Source organism: Manis javanica, chromosome 6, assembly GCF_040802235.1.
Source record: "Manis javanica isolate MJ-LG chromosome 6, MJ_LKY, whole genome shotgun sequence".
Lineage (NCBI taxonomy): Eukaryota > Metazoa > Chordata > Mammalia > Pholidota > Manidae > Manis > Manis javanica.
The window spans coordinates 79,317,665-79,341,576 of record NC_133161.1 but is presented as its reverse complement, the minus strand read 5'-3'; the positions used below and the strand labels follow the sequence as shown (position 1 = coordinate 79,341,576).

At 33.5% G+C, this 23,912-nt stretch overlaps 1 protein-coding gene across 6 annotated transcripts in view; it reads right to left on the bottom strand.

Annotated features, from left to right (window-relative positions):
• The window catches only part of SEMA3A (semaphorin 3A), a 442,921-nt gene that overhangs the window by 29,007 nt on the left and 390,002 nt on the right, over positions 1-23,912 (bottom strand). For all 6 annotated transcript variants that reach the window (XM_073238902.1, XM_073238903.1, XM_073238901.1 and 3 more), the window contains 6 exons: positions 17,557-17,699; positions 15,977-16,091; positions 15,810-15,879; positions 13,256-13,400; positions 10,231-10,450; positions 7,194-7,285 (listed from right to left, as the gene is read on the bottom strand). In XM_073238902.1, coding sequence (XP_073095003.1) covers positions 7,194-7,285; positions 10,231-10,450; positions 13,256-13,400; positions 15,810-15,879; positions 15,977-16,091; positions 17,557-17,699 — 785 coding nt within the window. The remainder of the gene's footprint in view (positions 1-7,193; positions 7,286-10,230; positions 10,451-13,255; positions 13,401-15,809; positions 15,880-15,976; positions 16,092-17,556; positions 17,700-23,912) is intronic.

Genomic DNA, 23,912 nt, shown 5'->3' with positions numbered 1-23,912 from the left:
AAATGGTTATCTAATGTGCTAAGGCCTACACACCAGGTCTTTGTGAGAGCACATAATCTCTTCAATTTCTATCAACAGGCTAATCTGGAGAAGTCCTAACAAGGGAAGTAATAATCACCAATATACTTCAGTGAAGTGTTCTACTAAAGCCTATTATGAATAAAGGTTCTCTACATAAATAACCACTGTTCTGTGATGAACTTAGACCACCAAATGGCTATTCTCCTGGACAGGTTAGCTTATATCCTCTTAGATTCACTTTCACTGGAATGTGCTCTATTATCTTTTTCAGCAGTGACAAACACAACACTAAGGAGACTGCCTGGGGGTCTCAGAGGAGGTTGACGGGAAAGAGGCTTAGTTGGGAAGAATCATCTTAAAAGGCCTCACTAGGGAGGTGACTGAAGCTGAGCCATGAAGACAGTGTAAAGATTTGGACTCTGGGGCCAAACTGCATGGATCCAAAGAGTAACTCAAACCTGGCCAGAAGTGTGAGTTTAGGTGAGATAAGCAATTTATAAAAAAACACTTTGTAATTGTTTTCTTATTTGAAAAATGAGTATGATGGTACCTTCCTCATAGGACTGTTGAGAAGATTAAATGAGTTAATAAATGTGAAGCACTTCACAAATACGTTTGACACATAGTATTGATTCAAATCTCTCTCGTTCTCTCTCTCTCCCCCACACACGTACACACACACATAACACATTCCCATATCATTTTATTGCTTTTTTCTCTTTAGCATCTATCACTATCTGGACACATATACATATATGACATTTATGTATTTATATGACATATATATATATATATATGCTCTTATCTGCAGGTAGGGAGCAGGAGTGGGAGCTAAGGATTGAGAAGATGGAGGAAAAGTCAGTAAAAAGATGGATTTTGAAATTTATCACTGAGAGAAAATATGAGGGCATTAGACAATGACTCTCAAAATTGTTCACTGAGGTTTGTGCCAGAGAAGTACTTATTCATTCCATGACTCAGTGGGTGTCCAGAAAGGTGTTCAATCTCCCACACCCTCAGTTGTGACTCCTGTGTGCCCTTTTGCTGCTGTCAGAGAAATGCTGGGGTAGAAAGTAAGAGACACACTGTGAATGACAGGTGAGGCTGATAGGATGTGAGGAGGGGCAGCAGATATGTTTCATGTGTCTTTGTAATTGTTCCTGCCTACACCCGCTGTCACACACAGGCTTACCTAGGAGAGGGATTTTTGGCTCTCTTGTTCACTGCCATATGCTAAGTATTTGGGATTATTTCTGCTATTTATGAGGTCTCAATAAATATGTTGAATGAATGAATGAATGAATGAATGAATGAATTCTTTACCAATTTTCCCCTTTCTCTCCTATTTCACATTTCCTATTATACTCTGTTCCTTCCACTGAAGTTTTATATGAGATACAGGCAACTATACCTTTTAAAGAAGTCTTCCTTAATCCTTCAAGCTTAGCTGTAATTTCTTTGAAAATAACCCAAATGTTCTATACTCACTGTCTTTACTTGTTTATGTCCCATTCAGAGTCATTCATCCCACAGCCCCCTGAGTCTAGCTTCTACTCTAGAGAAGCGGTCTACGATTCTCAAAAGCAGAAATCACTAATGTGCTGTACTGCTGAATAGACACTTCAGTCAAAATTATTATTTCTTGATTTCCTTGTTTTATACACCACTATTGACCATTCATTTCTTCTTGACTGCTTCCTCTATTATATTTCATTATGCCTTGGCACCCTTTTTAAGCTATTCATTCTTAGTCGGGTTCAAGCCTCTCAGCCTCCAGGCATTTGTCACGCGTTTGACTTCCCTTACCTGGAGAGTTCTTTCCACTCTCCTTGCCTTGGAGAGTCCATTCCACTCTCCTGTGGATGCTACAGTCTTTTCCTTGTGAGCTCATCCACTTTTGTGGTTTAAATTACCCCCATGTGATGCAAAATTGCACATTTTCACTTCAAACCTTGATATCTAAGCTGAGTACACAATTTTATTAACAAACTTAAGATAACTTGCCTGAGACACAAATGAGATAAATTATAGAGGATGTAAATTAAGTTAATAGGATAATTCTGAGATTTTTCATAGTATCCCATTTTTATAGCTTAATGATACTAAACAATAATTTTATATAGGAATTGTCAATCAAAAGACAACTATGATGAAATGAATATTTACCAATTTTCTCCATGCAAAAATATGATCTTTAGACATAGTATCAAGTCACAAAAATCAAGGGGAAAATTTATCACAGATTTTCAGCTTTCAAAGACAAAGCTATTATATTTAGGTTTGTACAATATTGGCATCAAAAACTCCAAACAGAGAATTTAGGACAGTTCAGCAAAGTTTTCCACAATAAATTCTTCATTCCAACAGTTTCACATGAGAAATGGTAACGTGGGTATGTAAGCAGTTAACATCATGCAGACTTTCTTGAAGTAAATTTAACACTCAAGGTGCAAGGAAAGTGCTTCTTAGAAGCATTAACAGTATAACTGAAGTGAAAGTTAGTTATGTATAAGTTCTTTTAGGGAAAACTACATAAAAGGGAAAATTTTAGGGAAAACTACATAAAAGGGAAGCTGATTAATATTCATACATTTCATGTTCATTGACAATTCAAAAAATTAAATATCTATAAGGTAGATGAAAATGAATTATTTCCTACATAAACAAAACAAACCCCAATACACACCAAATTTCACTGAACTACTTTATGATCTCAACATTCTTAAATTAATATTCTAGAATCCCTTAATTAAAAGATGCTTATTTATTTTTTAGACCAGAAAGTAATAACAGTTTGGAATAGGATGCGTTATATGCTGCCAGCAGTTGAATTTTAATTGACAATATATTAATTTGACATCCATTTAAATAAGCTATATTTTTTTTCTGAGAAATAGCTGGTGGTGAGTATGACTTCCATTTTAAACAAATGTCGCTTCATACGCCTTTCTTTATAAAACTGGTTTCAACTGCAAAGCTAATTGGTGTTCAAGTAAAAATGAAATTTAAAAACTTAGCATCTTTTCAAGATCTCCTATGACTTTAATTTACTATATTTTTCCAGCTATTTTAATCTAGTCCTTATTAAACTTTCACACTTGCAGAGCTTTTCAACCTGCTGATCCCAGGAGATTCTGACATATCTTTCCGGATGCTAAGCATGTGGATACTCCTTAAGAATAAGTTAATAGATGAGGTTTTGGAAAGCATCAATTATGCTTTACATTTGAATGAAAATTAAACTCTATCATTTGTTCAGCTGTTGATGGAACATTGCATAAATTGGGTTCAAAATGCATATATTATCTATGCAACTACCTTGCAATCTTTTGCAGTCAATAGGACTATAAATAAAACCCATTGTACTAAATGCACTGAAACTCCACTATCGCAAAAGTAAAACACTGTTTGACTGGACTGGAAAGAAAACTCTACCATGAGTAAAGTAAAAAATTAGCTTTATATACCTTTTGAATATTTTTAACAAGGTATAGATGTTGAATTTTCAAGTATTTTAAAAGATTTTGATTTGTATACCATTTACTAGTAATTTTGATTTTAAAAACTTGGAAAATTCATGAAATGAAGACGCTGAGGCTCAACTGACTTTAATGAGCTTGTTCCAAATTACACAGTAAATAAGACTCAAATACAGATTTAAGATTACAAGTAAAGTTTTAGAATTAAGTTTTTGTCTTAGTACTTTATTACCATTTTGAATATATAATGGCAATTCAAAATCATTTCTAGAGTTCTACACCGATGCCAATTTTATTTCACCTCTTATTACCTATTAAAATTTTACTCTAAAATGGAAATTTTTATTACCAAGGAATATTTTTCTTTCTATACTCTGATTGGGATTTGATTTCCCCCAGAATAAAACTATCTTGGATGTAACTGAAACCACTGGAATGTTCTGTGATTAGCCAGGGTGTTTTCCTAAAACCAACCTCAAGATGGCAAAGGACATAGTACTGGCTTTGATTCAGGATTTTATATGAGGTTTGGTATTTCAGTCTAGCGAGGACACATAATGAACACAGTCTCCTGGAGATGATATTATGGTAAAGTAACTGGTTGGTTGACTTTAAATGTCTTTCTTTTTAAAATCCAAAAGTATCAGATACTACCATAACCCTAAATCTGTACCTTGTCTATTTACCTTGTCAAACTACCATAATGCTTAGGTTAATGCTTTTAAATTTTATTTCATGTTAAATAGAATGACTTACAAGGCTCAAACAGAAATACAGAAACTTTTTCTCTGCTAGTTTCACTATATATATAGCAGTTGCTTTAATGCATTGTGGCTTTTTTTTTCCTCCTACTGCAAAATTAAACAAAGTTTGACAGTGAAATATTCCAATTGCTAGGCCACAATACATGTATGAACTTTGTCTGATAGAATAGAATGTTGAAAGTAAATATTTCTCTAAACCCTGCCCAAATACATTTTGTTTACTTCAGTGCCAAAGAAATAATAATGACAATAATATATAGCAGAGACAATAGGGAGATAAGTAGAACTATCTGTGGGAGGAGATGTGTCCAGGCTGTAATCTTTCTACAAAATCATAAACTGATAAGCAATCATTTTCAGGCCAGCACAATAATACCTACTTATAACTACCTGTTAGAGACTGATATTGCCTTTCTCATGATATCTTAAAAACCATACAAATGTTTCTCAACAGTTATCATAGATGTAATTTGGTTGTGTATTTCTCTAGAAGCTGCAAAATACTAACAAAATCTAACATTAAATGTTTGTGCTTGCAAGAGGATTGTTGGTTTCCAACCTTTCAAGTTTTTGTTAAAAGTCATTTAACAGATCAGCTTAAATTAATATCTTTTAAAAATAAATTTGTTATTAATATACTAAAGAATATAACTCAGATGTAAATATAAACTTAAAATCCCAGACAGATGGGGAGTGAAAATTATCCATAATACAGTATTACTGCAAAATTATGCATGCTTTAATTCATAAACCCTATAAAATAAATGATGAAAAAACCTTATGTTTTAAATGGCATGACATGACTTGATATAATTTTATGAGATAAAACTTAATTGTACTAATAGGTAATACATTAAGTCCTGGAAACTATAAGGGATAACACATAAGAGTATGTAAACTGCTTAAGGTCAGGGATGATGTTTAAAGTGCTCTTCTCTGAAACATTAGAACTTAGCATGGTGCCAGAACCATGATAGGTATAATGTTTGTTTGTTTATAGTTGAATTAATAAATCTGCAAAGGAACCATGACAAATACAAATGGAAGAGATTCTGGAAATAATTAAGAAATTCTTAATATAATATTTTAGTACTTCTTGTAATGTCACCTGAAACAGTGGTAGCAATACAAATTTCTGAATATATAGAATCAGTGAAAGTTTTTTTCCTACTAGAAAAATCACATGGGATATAATCGTCAGGATAACTGGCTAGACTGATGTTCCCAGTTTATCTTCATCTTCCTCATACTCTGGACACCTTGCTTTAAGCATGGTCTCCCTGAGGAGGACCTTAAACTCTTTAATTTCTTATATTTCATTTTTCACTAATACCAATACATGTTGGTTGAAAACATATTTTAGGCTCTGGAGACACAACAATGAACACAAGACAGCAATTATCCACCACTTCATTCCCATAATTTGTTTGCTAAATCCAGATGGACTCTTTATTGCTAACACAGTCCATTTGGATGACTGCATTTTTCAATTTGTACAGTCAAGTATCAATGTGTAAATACCGAAATGGGACTTAGTGAGTGATAGTGATTAGTTATCACTCCATACCAGACATAAATATAATAAGACCAAAGTACCTGACTTCTAAAATGTAGTTTTAGACTTTAAAATCAGAATTAAAAAAATATAGACTTAAAAAAGTTTAGTCATGTAGATACGACTGAAGAGCCTGAACGCTTTTCACTAGAACACTGTTTAGTTGTTATTATAAGATGTCCATGTCATGTTTTACCAGTTATTTGTTTCAATGATAATAATAGTTTTAATTGATGAAATATATATTAGGGATTTGCCATATTTACTTCATTTTCTCTTCCTCACTAATATTGCTGATGAGTGAGCAAGAGCCCTATTAGGTTAATAAACTGTTCTAGAAATATGAGACGAAGAAAAATCTTAGGAATACTTTGTTTATATTTAAAATGTTTAAACAATTGAAAAATTTAATCCAGCTGCTTCATTTTATAAAGTATCTAAGACATCTAGAAACTAAATAATTTTAAGTTGTGAGACTAGATCCAACATTTTCTTATTTTCTGGCCACAAAATTCTTCTAATTCCAGTTTAATTTTCAGTTATAAATATTTCATGTCTATGGTTTACTCTTTTATCGAAGATTGAAATAACACCTTTTACAGGTATTTACTTCCTTGTCATATCTCATAAATAATTTATATCAAAGTGTACTTCAGTTCAAACTCTATTAGCTAGCTTTCCCAAAAGGAACAACAGACAGTTTGGTATATGATGTATTGGCTTCAATTCTCTCTTACTTTGACCAATATCCCTAATCCTCAGCCTTTACCCTTAATCCTTTCAATGTACCTCAGCCATCCATGATTCAGGACAAAAGTACAAATATTTGTACATTTCTTAAGTATGTAGACTTGTAATCTACAACAAATTTGCTACTTGTGATACAAAAACCTCAAACATATTTTGCTAACAAATAGTTTCTTTAGGAAAAATATAACAATTCATGAATAAGCTGGAAAAATGGTTGAAATGTCTTCATTCCCCTGTTATTCTGAAAGTATTTCCCTTAATACATTTATGGAAGTTACTGGCATCCCAGTTACACCATAAGGCATGAAAGAGGAGATGCTGTGGGTGCAGAGCACACGGGGTTTGTCCATTGAGGTAAGTTACTTAAATAATATAAAACGTAAATCATATATTCTATCACTGAGAAAACAAAATATGAGCCAAGAGTGTATTTCTTTACATTTTTAGATTTAACTGGCATTGAAAGTTTCAAGGTTTATTTTGACTAGTGTCTGGCTTCCTAATTGACAAGCTAATTAGAAGGGTATGCAAGACTACTTGCCCATACCAAGATCAGTGTGCAGCTGTCCTGGGGAAAAGACATATAAGTGAACTTGTTGACACTTGAAATTAAGCAGCACTCACCCGAAAAACTGTCATTTCTTCCAAAAGAACTTCTTCTAAATCATGCCAAGTTTCCTTTGGAATTGAAACTACTTTAAGAACAGTCCCAACATCTTCAAAAGAAAATGGAGGAGAAGATCGCAATTTAAGCAGAACTAAACAGGATTTAGTGTTAAAGAACAGAATCAGTATTGGGTGAAAAAGAACATTTTGACCTCAGTCTTCCTTTTATTTTTCATTACGACAATAGTAAAATAAACTTTCAAATGCATTTCATGCAAATAGATCAACTATAAACATAGCCAGGAACAAAAATAATAGAATTTTTAGAAATATATGAAACTTTGAAGATCCTTAGCATGCATAATTTAAAAAATACACAATCACTAGGTTAGATTAATTTTTTGTTATTTTTAATCTCAATTGTCAGGTACCTGGGGAAAAAAACACAAAAAATAATACCAGTTTGACATAACAGGTTTTTCTACATTTGTTATGAAATCAGGGACTACAATGAAGACTTAATATAGATGCAAAATGCAAGGAATGCTGTCAAACAACATGAGTAGTCACAGCTCCAGAAGCTGGCTGCTCATCCTCCTGTCACCTGAAAGCCATAGTACTTACAGGCCCCTAAAGGCAGCTCAATGACCAGGAAGGGATGAATGACAATAACCTGATTTCTCAAAATAAACCCCTTGGATTACTGATTACAGTGGTTTTTCAAAAACTGGTTAATTTTGGTTAATATACTGGTTGAATTAACATACTGGTTAATCAGTTTTAAGGTACTAAGGAAACAATAACTGGTCAGTTTTGGTTAACATATTGTTCTGATTAGCATATTGGTTAATCAATTTTAGAGCACCAAGGAAACTTAAAATTCAGAAGCATAAACTATAAAAAGTGTTAAACTGAATACATTTTATAGAGATTTCAAGCATTATTTATTCCAATTTTCTTTGTGCAAAGAAAAATTATTTTAATGACAAGAGCTGTCACTTTTATTCTAAGTTGGGTTAAGAAGGTATTATTTTTTAGTATTTACAGACATGTTTCTATTCCTTCACAGAATGAAGAACAGGACCTTATTAAATTAAAATATTTGACTCCTCATCATTTCAATTTGGTCAGTTGATCAGTTATTTTTAGCTTTGATTGGTTTACTCTAATCAAGTTTAACAGACTACTTCTTTGAGAAGAAAATCTTACCAGTAAATAAGTTATACCAGAAAAATAATTCAATGTATTCATATCATTGATGGTCACTGTCAAAGATCAATATGATGTGCTATGTGAGATCAAGAAAGGTTGCTTGCATATATCTTATTAGGTTAATAAAAAAGCCATCTTTTAAGAGGATCCCTGTCTGTATTTACAGGACCTTAGACTATTCACAACACCAAAGATTAAAGGTAAATTAGGTTGATCTATTCAGTGTCTCTGATGTGTCTCCAGGATCCAAACATAACTTTATCTGTGCTCCACATCAAGTTTACTGAGTAGTATTTCAAACAATTTCACACAAACTGAATCAGATTACTCAGCTAGGATCAATATACTCTAATGTGCAACTTAGTTAAAAGATAAAATTACTGTAATCAATTTACTTTGCTGACAGATGACCCTGGTCTGTGCTGACCGATAGCCATCCACAGCATCAGACATTCAACATGCTCATGAAATTGGTTCCTTTAAAGACAGCTCCTGTCCACGAGGAATGAAAAATCTCATAATTGGATCTTTGGTCAAATAGCTGGAAGCAAGCTTTTGTTGCATTGACAATGAGTGAGGGACTTCTCAACATGTTTAGGCCAGAGGAGAAAAAAAGGTAAGTGCGACATTATTGAACAAACTTACTGTGTAGAGAGATCTAATTACGATTTGACAGTAAGTGATAAACTAATATTTATTAAAGAGAAATCCTATCATCTTATAATTTCTGAAGATACTTATAACCAGAAGTTGATACTTGCAACTCATTGACTTTTACTGAACTCCTGAGTCTCACTGAGATTCTTTTATTTGATAAATGTTCTCACTTATAAAATTTCTCACTTATAGACTGTACTGTATTGCTCAGAATCCAACACTGTTACACCTGATAATGTAAGTATTTCACAATTTTGTTATAAAACTTTAAGTCTTTAAAGCTCTTATTGCACGGTTGCCATTCCCCTGTAGCTAGTGCAATTTTTTTCTGTTTCTCACCAAGGGAAAATAAATGTTGTTATACAAGGTTTCAGTGGAGCAACCTGTTTGCCATGATTTATGTCAGTTAACAACGTTAATGGAGACAAGGAATTTATTACCTTGGAATATGACCCTGAGTAGCAAGTTTCAGATTTATAACTGGCACTTTCAAAATAGCATTATTAAAGAGAGTTGGGGAAATACATATAAAAAAATACATCACAATACCAATGGAATTCATTCTGAAAATATACCTGCAAAAAGTTTGTTTGTAATCATAAGATTAGTAAAAATACGTTGTTAAATTTCTACACAAGTTATCTAAAATATATGTGATGATTCCTTAGCTCCAGTTTGTTGTTTTTCTGATGAAATTTTGTTGTTCTCATTGTTTGGCAAAAAGAATTTTGTTGCCAAAATTTATATGCTGTAAGATTTGTACCCTTTGGCAATGTTCAAGTTCAGATAATTTTGTATCAATTTATTCCAGAATCATTACTGGATACCTTGGGAATTGTAGGCATGGTTTGAGCTATGTATCTTAAAAGCCAATGGGCAGAAAAGAGTTATGATTCAATTACAGACATCGATTGTTCACCTAATTATTAGCTTTACTTAATTACACTTATCAACTTTTGACTGAAAAGGAAATTTAATTTAAATTAATATATGTCAACTTGTCTAAAAAGATAACACATTGTAGACAACACACTGTAATGGTAGAGGTTCAGGATTTTTAGTCATTCATTAGGGGTGAATTATGCCTTTGAGAGTGACTACAAAAACTTCCTTCAGTTCTTAGTATATTAATCAGTTAAGGGTAATGTTCTGGAAGAAAATTTAGAACTGAAGTTAAAACATTTACCTGTTCCAATAAACATGACATCATACTGGCCATCTTCTGCATCCACTCGATCTACTACAATTTGTGTAAACTGATAATTTACATCTGTTTTGATCATTATTGGGCGGTTATTAAGAGGAAACACTGGATTGTACATGGCTGGATGACTTCTTGCAAATGTTATAACATCATCAGGGAGGTCTTTTGTAGAGTCAAATCCTCCAAATGTTTTACTGGGACACTATTAAGATAAACAGAAGAAAGTATTTTGGTTAAAATATAATGAACAGTATTACAAATTATATAATAATATATATGATCCCTAGGTCTAGGTTTAGGATTCTAAATGATCTTAGACTCTACATCTGTGATTGTTTCCTTTTTAAGTTGAGTTGAGTAACTGATAAACTAAAAAATAATGTTGCTTAAACTACTACATGTAAAACATACTATGTATTTACTACACATATCTTAAGTCAGAATGGGATTTAGTTATGTCATCATTTCTTATCAAAAACTGCAAATGCACCTTATGAGTTCAGTGTATAGGAGGAATCTGATGCCTCTATTAGTTGCAAAACCCTGTATTTTGTTTATGTAATAGCTGAAGTATTAGAAATAAATTCAGCAATATATTACAACCCAAAGGTATTAAACATTAGATTAGAGAACCTCAGAATAATTTTCTTCAAAATATTTCATCTTCTCCAGTGGCATCATGCTAAATACAAATGCTCTCTTCTCAAACTAGAAGACAATATAAATGATTCTTTATTGCCTTGTTTCTAACATAACCTTGAAAAGATGCCACAAAGTATGAAAAGTAATGTCTGTTTAATAATCAAAGTAATTTTAGGGATAAGGAAAGGTGTTATTCAAAATGTTTAACAACCTGCATGGCACAGAAACTGGCCAATCAGAATCGGACCAGGCTGAAGAGACGATGGCCACAGAGAGCCAGAAAGGATAGATTGTAATGCACAAGTGATACCACCTCTGGATAGATACACTCCACAAAAGGTAACAAAATGAAAATGATAAAATTCAGATTTCACCGTGTCTCTTTTCACTACATTTAATCATGGGGTACAAACATTCAGAGTGCAACCTTTAGTCTCATGCTTTTTGTCTTACACTTAAATAATTTCTGCCATTTAATGTAAGAGCTTGGGAGCTGAAATGTAATTAAGAATGGTTCTTTTAAGAGCCTTAGAAGGAGAAATCAATTGTCTTTGCCATTACCTTGATATAGATCATTAATAATTCATGAGAAGTGGAATAAACCTGTTTTGAAACAGGGAGAGTATCTATGAATATACATGTCTGTATAAGTATGTATATACACACACACACATATATATATATATATATACACACATACACACTCATAATACACTAATAAAACAGTTAAAGGATTTAAGGAATTACTTTTGCTTAATTATAAAATTATTTATTTAATGTAATAGTGAATTTTATTCATGGAGTTAGGTGTAACCTCCTCCCTGTAGCCCTTTTCTAATTCCTAGATTAGGCAATACTTCATATTTTCTGCATCTAATACTTGGCGCATATTGCTGATCATTTCCTGTAACAGCTCTCTATGAATAATGTGTGAAAACAGAGGCTCTAGAACCAAATGGCCTGTACTGAATCCTTACCTTCTTTCCTTACCTCACGGACCTCATTTATGAAATGGAAACAATAATTTGGGTGTTGCATATAATACATATAAATAGGTATAAATCTCTTAGAACAGGGTCTGGCACACAATCATTTCTAATTGCTATTATTAGTTATAAACATATACAACTTCAGATAAAAATGTTTGCCACTTTAAATAATGGCACAATATCTAGTACACAGCAGAAATTCACCACGTTTGTTGATGTGAAATTTACAGTCAATTTATATTTACAATATATTGACATCAATTAGCCAGAGATATAAATAGCCACAGGGATACAAAATTGTCCATCAACAAAGTTTACTATTAAGAAATAGAGTAAATCTCCTGTGCTTTTTATAAAACCCATCTGACTTCATGTAATTAATAGATATTACATTTTGCTCATTTATTCATCTGAAAGCTTATTTATATTTTTTGTCTGCAAGATCCATCAACCAAAAGCAATATTTGTAAAATGCAAAATATTGAATTTCCTCATAAATACGTTTAGCAATACAGAAAAGCAAGAGTATTAAAAGTATCCTATTTCTAATAAAATCAAATAAAAACATCATTTATTTGAATTTAACAGAATATAAAACTGAAGTGATCTTAAAGTCATGGATAAACTTCCAGTGTAAGTTTTTCATCATATGAAACTATTCCCTTAAAGATCACTAGGATTAGGAAATGTTTCACTTCAGTGGATGGTTCAACCAGATATTCTACTACTTCTGATATCAGCGATGACTTTTGTTCATTTTCTATCATGCACAAATCTTTTTTCTCATTTTTTTCTCCCTATTTTAATTGCAGATTTAAAGCCAGTTTTATTTTGAGTTCTGTCCATTTTTATTTAAGCCTGAGCACCCAGAGTTGCTGAAGGGAAAAAGAAGAGGTCAGCAAGAGTGGACAGTGTCTGTTCTAATATCTAGGCCCTGCTCACTCTGTGTGATTTTTTCACCTTTTTTACGCACTTGAGGAATGTGTCCCATACTCATGGGAAGTATCTTTTCATTCAAACTTTTTTCTCCGAGAACAAGACCAGGTGTATCCTAACTGTTTCAACTCTCCATGAAGACCGTTTCACAATACCTCATTCAGAAAAGAAAAGAAATAAGGCTACCCATTCAAGTTTCTATTTCTCAAAAATTATGGATATTAATAACTGATAAGCACTGAACTTAAACACTGACATCTGTAAAGGACATCTTTTTAAAATGTAGAATTTCATGGTATCACAAAAAATCCTTGCCTTGCTTTCATTTACAGTCTGTCACCTTTGTTTTACATTATCTGTATTTAATATCTGTTTGTAGCTGCTTTTTTTTAACCTTCAGCAGAAATTCATTTCATATTTTAAACACATAGGCCACTTACAGTTCCTGGTCGTGGGTAGGGGACTCTTCCTTGATAAGGTACCCACTGATAGTTGGGGCCGTCCCTGTGGGCATATGGACCAAGAAACACCCTTCTCACATCACTCATACTGTACATACACACAGCTGACCCCTTGAAGATGTTACTGAAAAAGAGAGATGAAACAAAAACAGACTCTCATCTTTATGCAAAGGCAAGAAAACTTCTGATGCTGAGTTTTTAAATTTGACATACCAATGATCAAAATCTGAACATAAATTCTCAGCAATCTCACATAGTGTTCAGGATTTTCTTTTTTAGTCATGTGTATATATTTTAATAATACACAAGAGAACAGATTATGATTTCTCAAAAATGGAAAGCATGGAAGAAACCATCTGTAGTACTCAGAATATACATATTCATATCATACACAGACAATATATGATATGAATATTTTCATCCATATCACACATAACTTGGATATGAAAAACATATACATGGTCTTATAAAAAGTAATGTTTCATTTTGATATGAAATAGCAATAAAAATATAAACTTGGGTAATATGTTAAGCCTCAAGTATCATTACTAAAATGAGGGAATATTTAAATAACAAGAATGTTTAAGAATTCATTTTATAAACTGAAACGTACAGAAAATGAACAGTCAATGTCAATGATGTGTTACATTATATTACTTTTAACTCTTAAGTCACCAAAAGTATTAGACCAAGTAGCAGAGTTTAATTTGTGTGAAGGCATTTAAAATGATCTCCTCCCAACACAGAAAATCAATTTAAGTTAGTAGTTATTATACCTTAATTGAAGTGGTGTATGATAGAAATTATCCCCATCATTTTGCTAGGCAAAAATTAGCTAGTGAAGCAAATAGCATTTGCCATGAACTACCATATTTTTCCATTTTATTTTGCTTATACTGCTTGAGATATGTATTTATATAAAGATATAAAACAGTTGGTGTATATTTAAAATATGGATAATTATCTTTTAACCAATTGCTCCCCACAGAAAATTACATATAAATGAGACCAAATGAAAACACGTGTTCCTAAGAGCTCCTTTTGGAAACCATTGCATAAAGACAATACCCGGTAGAGTGCAAACTTCCTGTGGGAGGAACCATGCCTGCCTCTCTTCCATAACAATGATTACACACTGTATAGCACTTGACACTCAGTAAATCTCAGTAAATATTTATAGAACTTAATAACAATACTTTCATCACAGAATAGCAAATTAATATATATTTGACACATCAGTTTGTAATGTTTAAATGTCCCTTTTTCATTTTTATACCTTTTGCTTATGTACTGATGAAACCAGTCATCATTGAAAACTTGATTATGATTTACTTACAGTGTTTAAGACTAACTCACATGCAGACATCCATCTCCTGAAGTAGAGAGGGGAAATTATTTTACCCAGTAAAACTGTGATTCTCAAAGAGTGGTCCCTATATCAACAGCAGGGGCATCAGCTGGGAATTTTTTAGAAATGTAAATGCTTAGGCCCTATTCCATTCCTGCTGAGTCAGAAACTCTGTGGGGGCAGCCAGTAACTGTATTTAACATATTCTCTAGGTAATTCTGATGCATGTTCACATCTGAGAACCACTGTACTAAGCAATGAGGAAGCAGAAGAAACAATTAATGTTTGTTGAATATAAGTCTCCAAAATTCTTTACTTTAGTTGTCATTCCGTTTTTATACCAAAGGGGAGAACTATTTAGGTACAGGAATTTACATATAGTTTTAGTGTTATGGGTTTCCTAATTTGTACATGTTATTTAAAAAACTATTAAGTACAAATATCCAATCAATTTGTAATGCCTTTAATATTTACAGAATATATCAGAATTGAACTTTGTAGTTAATTTTTCTCTTTATGCTCTCACAGCAGTACTTTTCCTGACTTTTGATTTTAATTATTTTTCCTTTAAACATTTTATCTATTTCCAAATGCATATCCCTTTTTATATGCATGGGAATGTAAGTTTCTTTTAACAACTCCAGGTAATTTAAACTTCATGCTGAATGTGACAGGAGATCATTGCTACTTGATTGACAGCAAGAGCAAGAATGAGGAAAAGAGAAGGGAAAGAGGGAAATGAAGAGGGGGAAGAGAGGGGGGGAAAAGGGAGTCAGAGTGAGGGAGGAAGAGGGCGTGTGGAGGAAGGAGAAGAGAAAGGAGAAGGGAGGGAAGAGGTTTTTTCACCTGTAGTTTATATCACCAAAAACTTAGCAAAACTCAGTTTTCCATTTTTATAGTATTGTACATTTCACTCAAATTTTTAAAGACAAAGCTATACAAAGGACATGACTTAGATGTTTCACTATCTATTTATAGTGATGATAATCTTTGCTACAATTTATCAAAAAAAAATAAAACTATTTGAGTTATAACTTACTTCATCCCACCCAAGAATGCACAACAGCTCTAAGGTTAAGCCAACATTGTTCTTTCAAAAATATATTTTCACATATTATGGATATTTGGAAAGCATCTAAGGGACATGAAGTTTCTATGATAATAAGATTGTAAAAAGTTGTTTACCTGGAAGTTGTAAATACTCCATATACAATTGGATTTTTTGGATCTTTAGAGTTCATTAGGAAAACATCCTCTGTGTGAAAACAAAATTGGGGACAGTTGTGTTTTTGTTGTCGTGGGCAAAGAGAATCTGAACAAATATTCTTTGTATGACATCATGAGTTACTTACGCAACTCATCGAAATGAGTGTCAATGCCGTTTGGACCTGGCACTGAGCAAATCAGACGAGCTTTGAGGAATGTTGTCCATTTATTCACCAGACTTCTGTGCCCCCCAAAGTCATTCTGAAAGGAGAGAGTACTGGTTTTAAGAAATATGCATGTAAATGATAATTTCAAATATTCTCTTATCTTCATATCTTGAAACAGATACAAAATATAATTCCTCGTTTTTCAAAATAAGGAAGGAGGAGTTTTTCAATAACTCGATACAAGTAACTATTGCTTTCTTATGCTGTTGGTCAAATCTATTCACTCTAACTTTATTCAAAAAATGAATTACAATGAATGTCCCTTAGCATTAAAAGCCACTTTATCTTGTTACCACTCTGAATAGTTACTACTCTCATATTTCGTTTCTTTTGGGTTAAGTCTTTCTCACCTACCTATGTATTTCTTGAGATTTTACTCACCTAAGTAGGTTACTAAGTAGTGAACACATTTGCACACGGTAGGCACTTAACAGGTATTTACTGCATGGAAGAATAAATACGTGCCTTATAATCCATACTGAAAATATATGCCAGGCAAAAGCAAGCTAGCATCAAATATTTAATAAGCTTAAACAACTGAAGCAATTCCAACTTTCAGGTAGCATTTTGAAAAAAATATTCGCTTAAACCTTAATAAAGAAAACTCATTCCAGAGAAAATATTTTGAAAAACTGTTTCCTCACTGAAAATGAAACTGAATTCTAATCTAACACAGCAATAAATTCTGTTATGATAGTATGTATTTGCTGGTAATGGTTTTTAAAATAATATTTATGGGCCTATTGATATATATGCACAATAATATTATGTTCCTTCAAATATATAACATTGATTTATATTTTATTTGCATGATTTTATATACTATAAATATTTTTAAATTCTTGTTAAATACTGCTTTTAAACATGATCTGTATTTTATGGAGAAAAGATCCTCATATATTTCACATATTATTTGTACATTTCTAAGTCTTTAAAACTTTTACTTTCCCAGTAATTAAATATACTAGAGATAAACAAAAGATCATGATTGGTGTAGGAAAGAAGCTACCCCCTGCCCCAAAATACTTTTAAAATTTCATATTTTCTTAAAACGACTCCATTTTAAGACAGTTATTGGATCTGCCTTTGTGATTTTCTTACGATGAAAGGTGCTTTAACGTGTAATAATTGTTGTCTTTATTCATACTGCATATACACTGTGTTGTACAGTGTAGAGGGAAAGAACGGTGCTGTTATTATATTTTCACGCTTATATTAATTAATCTATAAGTAATTATTGAGAAATGTTTCATTCTATGTATCTTACTGTAATCCAATATTTTGTGCCACACAGTAAATGAATTACCTGCACATTTGACTTTGAAGAGTTATCATAAGCAACTATGCTTTCAGCCATTTTTTTACCATGTAAGTATTTTAGGAATCAGTCAAGATTTTAGCCATGTTTTTCACTGTATTTGCACATAGGTGGAAAAGAAAAAGAAATAAAACTGTGATTGGACAATGATACCCTCCTCCATTTTTTTTCTTTACCTCACCTTGCATATCTGACCTATTCTAGCATGAGTGGCTTTTCCAGTGTGCTCTCCATCTATTGCGTTTTCGCGGAAGAAAAAATAGACTTTGTCATCTTCTGGGTTGTCACTCTCTGGGATGAGGTGGGCACCAATGAACCTGGGGTCTGAGAGGCAAATTACAGCATGCATATTAATTCACAGTCAGATAAATAATACCGCTCAGTGCATTCCATTTTCACTTTCTCCTAACTCCTATTTGACATATTGCAAGAGCTAATCTTCCTTTAGTTCACCTTTTTTTCAGTACAGGCAAACTGTTCTTTATGCATTTTAAAGCTGTTACAAATCACCTTATAACTCAAAAAAAAAGTTCATTTTTTTCTTCAGAGAGTTAGAAAGTAGATGCAGAAACCCTCAGTGTGATCACATAAGGCAAATGTATTACTGGATATTAAAATATTTTGTAAGATATAATTGCTACCGAACATTACTTACTGCCATCACCATTACCATTCTTTTGTTTAAGCATAAAATAGTTTGTTTTAAATCAATAGCTTAAATACTAGTTTATTCCAGTTTCTAGCAAAGACTGGGTGGGAAGGAAGAGGTGAGATTCATATAAAACAACAACAAAAAAAACCCAAAATGTCTCACGTTGTTGGCCATCTCAGTAAACGGCAACATCAGTTCCTTGTCATTCAAGCCAAAAACCCTGTAGCCGCCCTTCAGTCCTGACTTTCACACCCCACATCCTGTTCACCAGCACTTCCCTACTCATCATCATCTTTCCTACTAGCCTCTCCGGGACCACCACCGCCAGCCCTGGGTCCCTACCAGTCTCCTTCCTTCTGCCCGGCCAACCTCAGTATATTCTTCTGCACAACAGCTGGAGTGTCTCGGATATGTCACCGCCCTAACACCACACGTTTGTACACATGCGTTTGTCTCATGAGAAATAATAAGCAGAATAATCAATGTGATGTGGTTGGAATTATTATGTCACAAAACAAAGATTTTTACCCCACTGATTAAGATAGGCTTCTAGAAATGTAGTGTGTGTGTGTGTGTGTGTGCATGCATGCATATAACACAAACCTACATGTGAAAGAACTCTATTCAGCTACCTGCAACTTTTATAATCTTTTAACAAAACTCATACTTCTCAGATCTAAGATGTCTAATTTTCAAATTGGGTTCATTTCAAATTGGGTTATATTCACCTTGTGTGTCATAAATAGTTAATAAAAATACATTTTAAACTTAAATAGTGCATGTGAAACAACTTTGTAAAATGTTAAGAAACACATTATATTATTATTATTATGAAGATTCTTAAGGGAAGCTTCTATCACATGCTAAATTTGGGGATCTCATTATAATCCAGCTACAGAATTAAAATGAAAAGCCAATACATTCTTTTGCTTTAATACTGGAGCAATGGAGTAGCACTGGGCTAATATTTCTCCCAAATTAGTGTAGTTGTTCATATAAACACTTGAATAACTTAAAGAATTTCAAGTAATTAAATCCAGCTATCTTTCATTTGATCACAAATATATGCAAGTCACTATTTAGAAAACAACATGAATAGTCTGTATACTGCTCTCAGAAAGCTACAGTCTAGCAAGAACCTTGCTAGAAGCACAAAAATGGCAACAAAGCAAACAGCATTTTATACCTATAGATACTCTCTCAACTTATTGTTTGGGCATGAGAGAAGGTATTATCCAGCATGTTTCCCTCTCTCAAATACGTGAGAATAATTCTCATCTTATAGATGTGGGCTCTAGTGAGAAACAATTAGAGCAAGTTATCAAGTACGTTCATTGTCGAAAGGGTCTTTGATCCTAGCTTCTCTTTTCATATCTGACCCTAAAGGCAGGGAGGATTTTGTAGGTGAATTAACAGTTTGACATAGCTTTGATACAGCCAAAAAATAAAATTACACATATAAAATAAAATCCAATTTTATTAATATGGAAAAAGAAAATATCAAAGAAAAGCAATGTCAATTTAATGTAACTTGCCTTCAAGAAATTGAGGTTATAGCTTCTTTTATATCTTCTTATACTTAGAAAAGCATTCATTCTTATTTCAAAATAACATCAGTCTCCAGTTGATCTCTTCCAAAAATGTAAAAATGAAAAATTCCATTTTTCTAATGTTTCAGACTTAAAGAATCTTCCTTTTGGTCAAAACCTCTGCTCACTGTTCATTTTCCTCTTACCTCTATCCTTCTCACAACCTATTCCTCTCCTCTTTGGTGAATTGCCTCTTTATCCAATCCCGACATTCTCACCAGTCATTCTAATTGTCTTCCCTATCATCCTTGAACCTTTTGGCTTCCTTAACCTCCACTGGACTGCCTTACAAAACACCAGAGCTTTTTGCCTTTGCCTCTATACCTAAGCAAGGATAAAGAAAATCATACAATCACAGTAAACGAATGTATGAATCACCATGAATTCAATCAATTTATCCTAAACAAGAATCATAGTATTGTTAAGGAAATATATTTTGTTTATGTTTAGTGGCTTACTATATATTTATTATCAGCAACTGTTTAATACTTCTTCAGATCAACTAATGCACCATGGCTTATTTTCCTCTCACAAGATGGACAAGGCTGTTTAAGAACCTCCTCCTTTTCCTTCCTCCATCTCCCCATTCTTCCTTTCTTCCTCTCTGTGGAAAAAATGTTCTCTGTCCTCATTTCTAAGTCTAAGGCCTTCCTGTATTTGCTCTTAATCCTACAGTCTACAGAATATTGCTCCAATCACAATCTCTATTCTTCATGCCATCACTCACCACTTACATTTTCATTTATCAAATATTTCCTAAGCACTTACTCTGCACTCTGGGATTTTGGAAGATTATGGGACATTAACGTTTTCTGCCCACATAGTGCTTACTGTCTGTGAGGGAATACCAATGACATTTATTATAATAAACAGCATTTATTAAAAGGCAAAAAAAGAGTGAAAATAAGAGTTTGGAAGTGGAACACTGAGTAGTAGAAGGGAAAATTAATCTTGCCTTGAAGGAATTAGAGAAGCTTTTTCTCAGAGGACATGACAAATAATTAAAGACCTGAAGAATAACCAGTCATGACCTCAGTAGAAGGAACACACGTGTAAGGTCACAGAAACAACAGAGACTGTTGTGCACACAGAGCCTATTCAACAAAGAGACAGGTGGTCGGAGATGATGACAGAAAGTTAGGCAGAGGCCAGAATAAGAAGGAAGTGTGGCTGAGGAGTTTATTGTCCTAATGGCTAGAGGGAAATGGCTGAAGTGTTTTAAACCTAGTAATAACATTATCAGATTTCTATTTTAAGAAGATCACTCTGCCTGCTGGAGGGAAAAAAAAATAATAGTGAGATAAGAATGAAGGCGGGAAGACTACTCTGGCGGCTGGTGAGAAATGATGATGATCTGGACCTGTATTGACAGAGAAGGAGACGTACTCGGGGATTATGTGACGTAGAATTGATGAATAAGGTTCATTGATAAGGTACTGGAAGTGAGGAGTAATCATGGAAAATCATGGAAAAATGAAAGAAACATCTGATTTGAAAACTGGTTGGGTAGGAATCACTTACTGAAAAAGGGAACGCTTGAGGAATGAGAAAGAGAAGAGTGTGACAGAAAGTTGAGCTCAGTTCAGCGCAGCTTCAGAGGGAGGTGCCTGTGAGGCTGTCCCGTAGGCCAGAGAATCCAAGAGCTCTGAAAAGAAAGAATGCCTAGGATTGAAGCTGTTAGAAACTGAAGTCAGTGAGGTAATCAGTGGGGCACAGAGTAAGATGAGAGGAGCGTAGGACCCACAGTGCTGAGGAAAGTGATGAAACTAGCGCATCTAGGAGCCGGGGAGTTGAAAAATGAAAGGAAGGTCATTCTTCCTTGGATTTTCTCTTTCCCCTTTTAATAACTCCTTCTCTGTGTCCAATATTTATTGTTAAAGTCTTGTTATGCAGCAAAAGGAAAACAATTTCCACTGACTCTGTTCTGCGGAATCTGCTGTGATTTCTTACATCCATTAAGCCACGGGACTTCCGGAGCCAGGGCTCATACTCCTCCTCTCTGCCCCATTCGCACTTGCTCCTCAACTCCTTCCTACCTAGCTTATGGCTTCTTTCCTCACTTACAGTGTTCTATTGATAATCAGTAGGAACCATCAAATCAACAAATAGGATTTCAGACTCATTCTGCTTTGGCTCTCCTAAGCCATTGGCCCAGTAAAGTATTCATGTCCTTCCTAAAATGTCCATCATTATTGGCATGTGCTTCTGTGACTCTGAACTGAACTGTTAATTATCAAACCTTAAATGTTTCCTTTATGACTTCTTTTTCCTTTTTCCTAAATTTCTAAATATAGACACTTCTTAAATTTATTTTGGACAGTTTTTACTTCCTCCCACTCCTATAAATGAAAGTCATCTCCTAGTATTTCTTCCACTACTTCAGCATTCTTAATTGTCGTATATTTTTAAAAGTTTTTTGGGGGGAATGTATTCGTTTTTATAGCTTCAGGTATCACCATTACTATACCAGCATTTTTCCTTTTCCTAGATCCAACTGTGCATTTCAAAATTTTGGCTTAAATTTTCTACCTAGATATATCACTGCAGCTTTAATTCATCATGCCCAGCAAGGAATTTTCCTTTTAAAAAGGCTTCTGCTCCTATCTTTCCAATTTGGTTGATGTCGACATCAATACCGAGACATAAAATGTTATTTTGTTTTAAATTTCCTCTATCTCCTGCACGACTTCTATTTTGCACTCTGAATTTATTATCAAACTTATTTCTGGTATCATTTTCACTTCCTTTCCCTGTTCTATCGTTGTAATGACAGCACATTATATATTCTTTTTACTTTACAATGTATTTTTGGAGTATTCTATCTGATCTTCTACATGTTATTATCTATTTCTTCTAAGCCTTCCATATACGATGCTACAGAAATGAGTTTGAGTTCATTTACACCATATAATCTAGAAAAGATTTCAGGTGTCATAGGATATGACAAAGTAGCATAAATTAAGTTGTAGCATCTTATTACACTGATGGACAGTGACTGCAATGGGGTGTGGGGTGAACTTGATAATATGGGTAAATATCGTAACCACAATGTTGCCTATGTGAAAACTTTGTAAGATTATATATCAACGATACCTTAATAAAAAATTACAATGTAGCAAGCAGAAAAGATTGTAAGGCTGATGTTACTCTGAGCCAATAATGAGGCTAAAAAAGTAGACACTATGTTCATCAAATACATAAACTTGGGATGGGCCATGGTTTTGGCTCCAAGTTTTCTAGCACAAGAGGAAAATGGGAAATCTTGTCATTATTGTATCTTACATTATTCAGCATCTCTAATACAGAAAATAAACTAAGAGCAGTCGGTGTTATCCACAAACTAACCTTAACTTACTTTCCCAGCAGAACTGACCACTGTGCCCCTTCTTTAATCTTTAGTGAACCTGCTTATCATTCTAGAAAACACCGTATCTACTCTCTTCCAAGATATGTAGTTCACATAACTGACATTTGTCTTATATTTCTCTCTTTGTTGCCTTCAGCTTTTATACATAACAAAGTATTTCCCTAAACATATTTTGAATCTGTCCCACTGCCACTGTCCAAATGCAGGCCGGTATCTCTTCACTCCTGGCAGACACATGCAGTCTTTGTCCCTGCCTCTGGCCTTACCTTCTCCAAGCCATCTTGTGCAGTCTATCACCTTTTAACACACAAATCATTCCTGGCACCTCATGCATGGTCCTCAATCAGAATCTACAAAATTCTATTTTAATCACTGTTTTCTTTTCTCTCTCTTCTTGTAAGCTGATCTCCCTACTTTTTCTATGTCTTCCACGTTAACCATAACTTTTGAAACAAGAGTATTGTTCCTGAGTGAGTGAGTGAATGAATGAATGAATAAATAAATGAATCTTCTTAAGTAAAAGGTGCAGGCATTTTTTTTAATAGAAAGAATCACATTTTCTTGCCTTTTGACATAGTTTATGAAAGCTTTTGGATGAGTTAAATTCATCACAGGCTCTCAATGATGTTTAGGTTCCCAGTTAAAGAAATGCATAGACATGCTTCTTTAGGTTACAACTATTTCTAAGAATTTTATACAACAACAGGTTTTCAAAATGTTCACCTGAAATTTTATGAATGTTCTTTCAATGTGAAAGAAACTTCTCTTTTTTTGACCATATTCTTTTGTGCTAGATAATTAATGCAGTAAAATAAACTGTTTGCAAATTTTCAAAGTTAGATTCCATTGACAGGATTAAAATGACAGAAAATATGCTCTCCATTTTATGAAGCTAAAAACAATGCATATGTTGGAGGCCAAGGATTAAC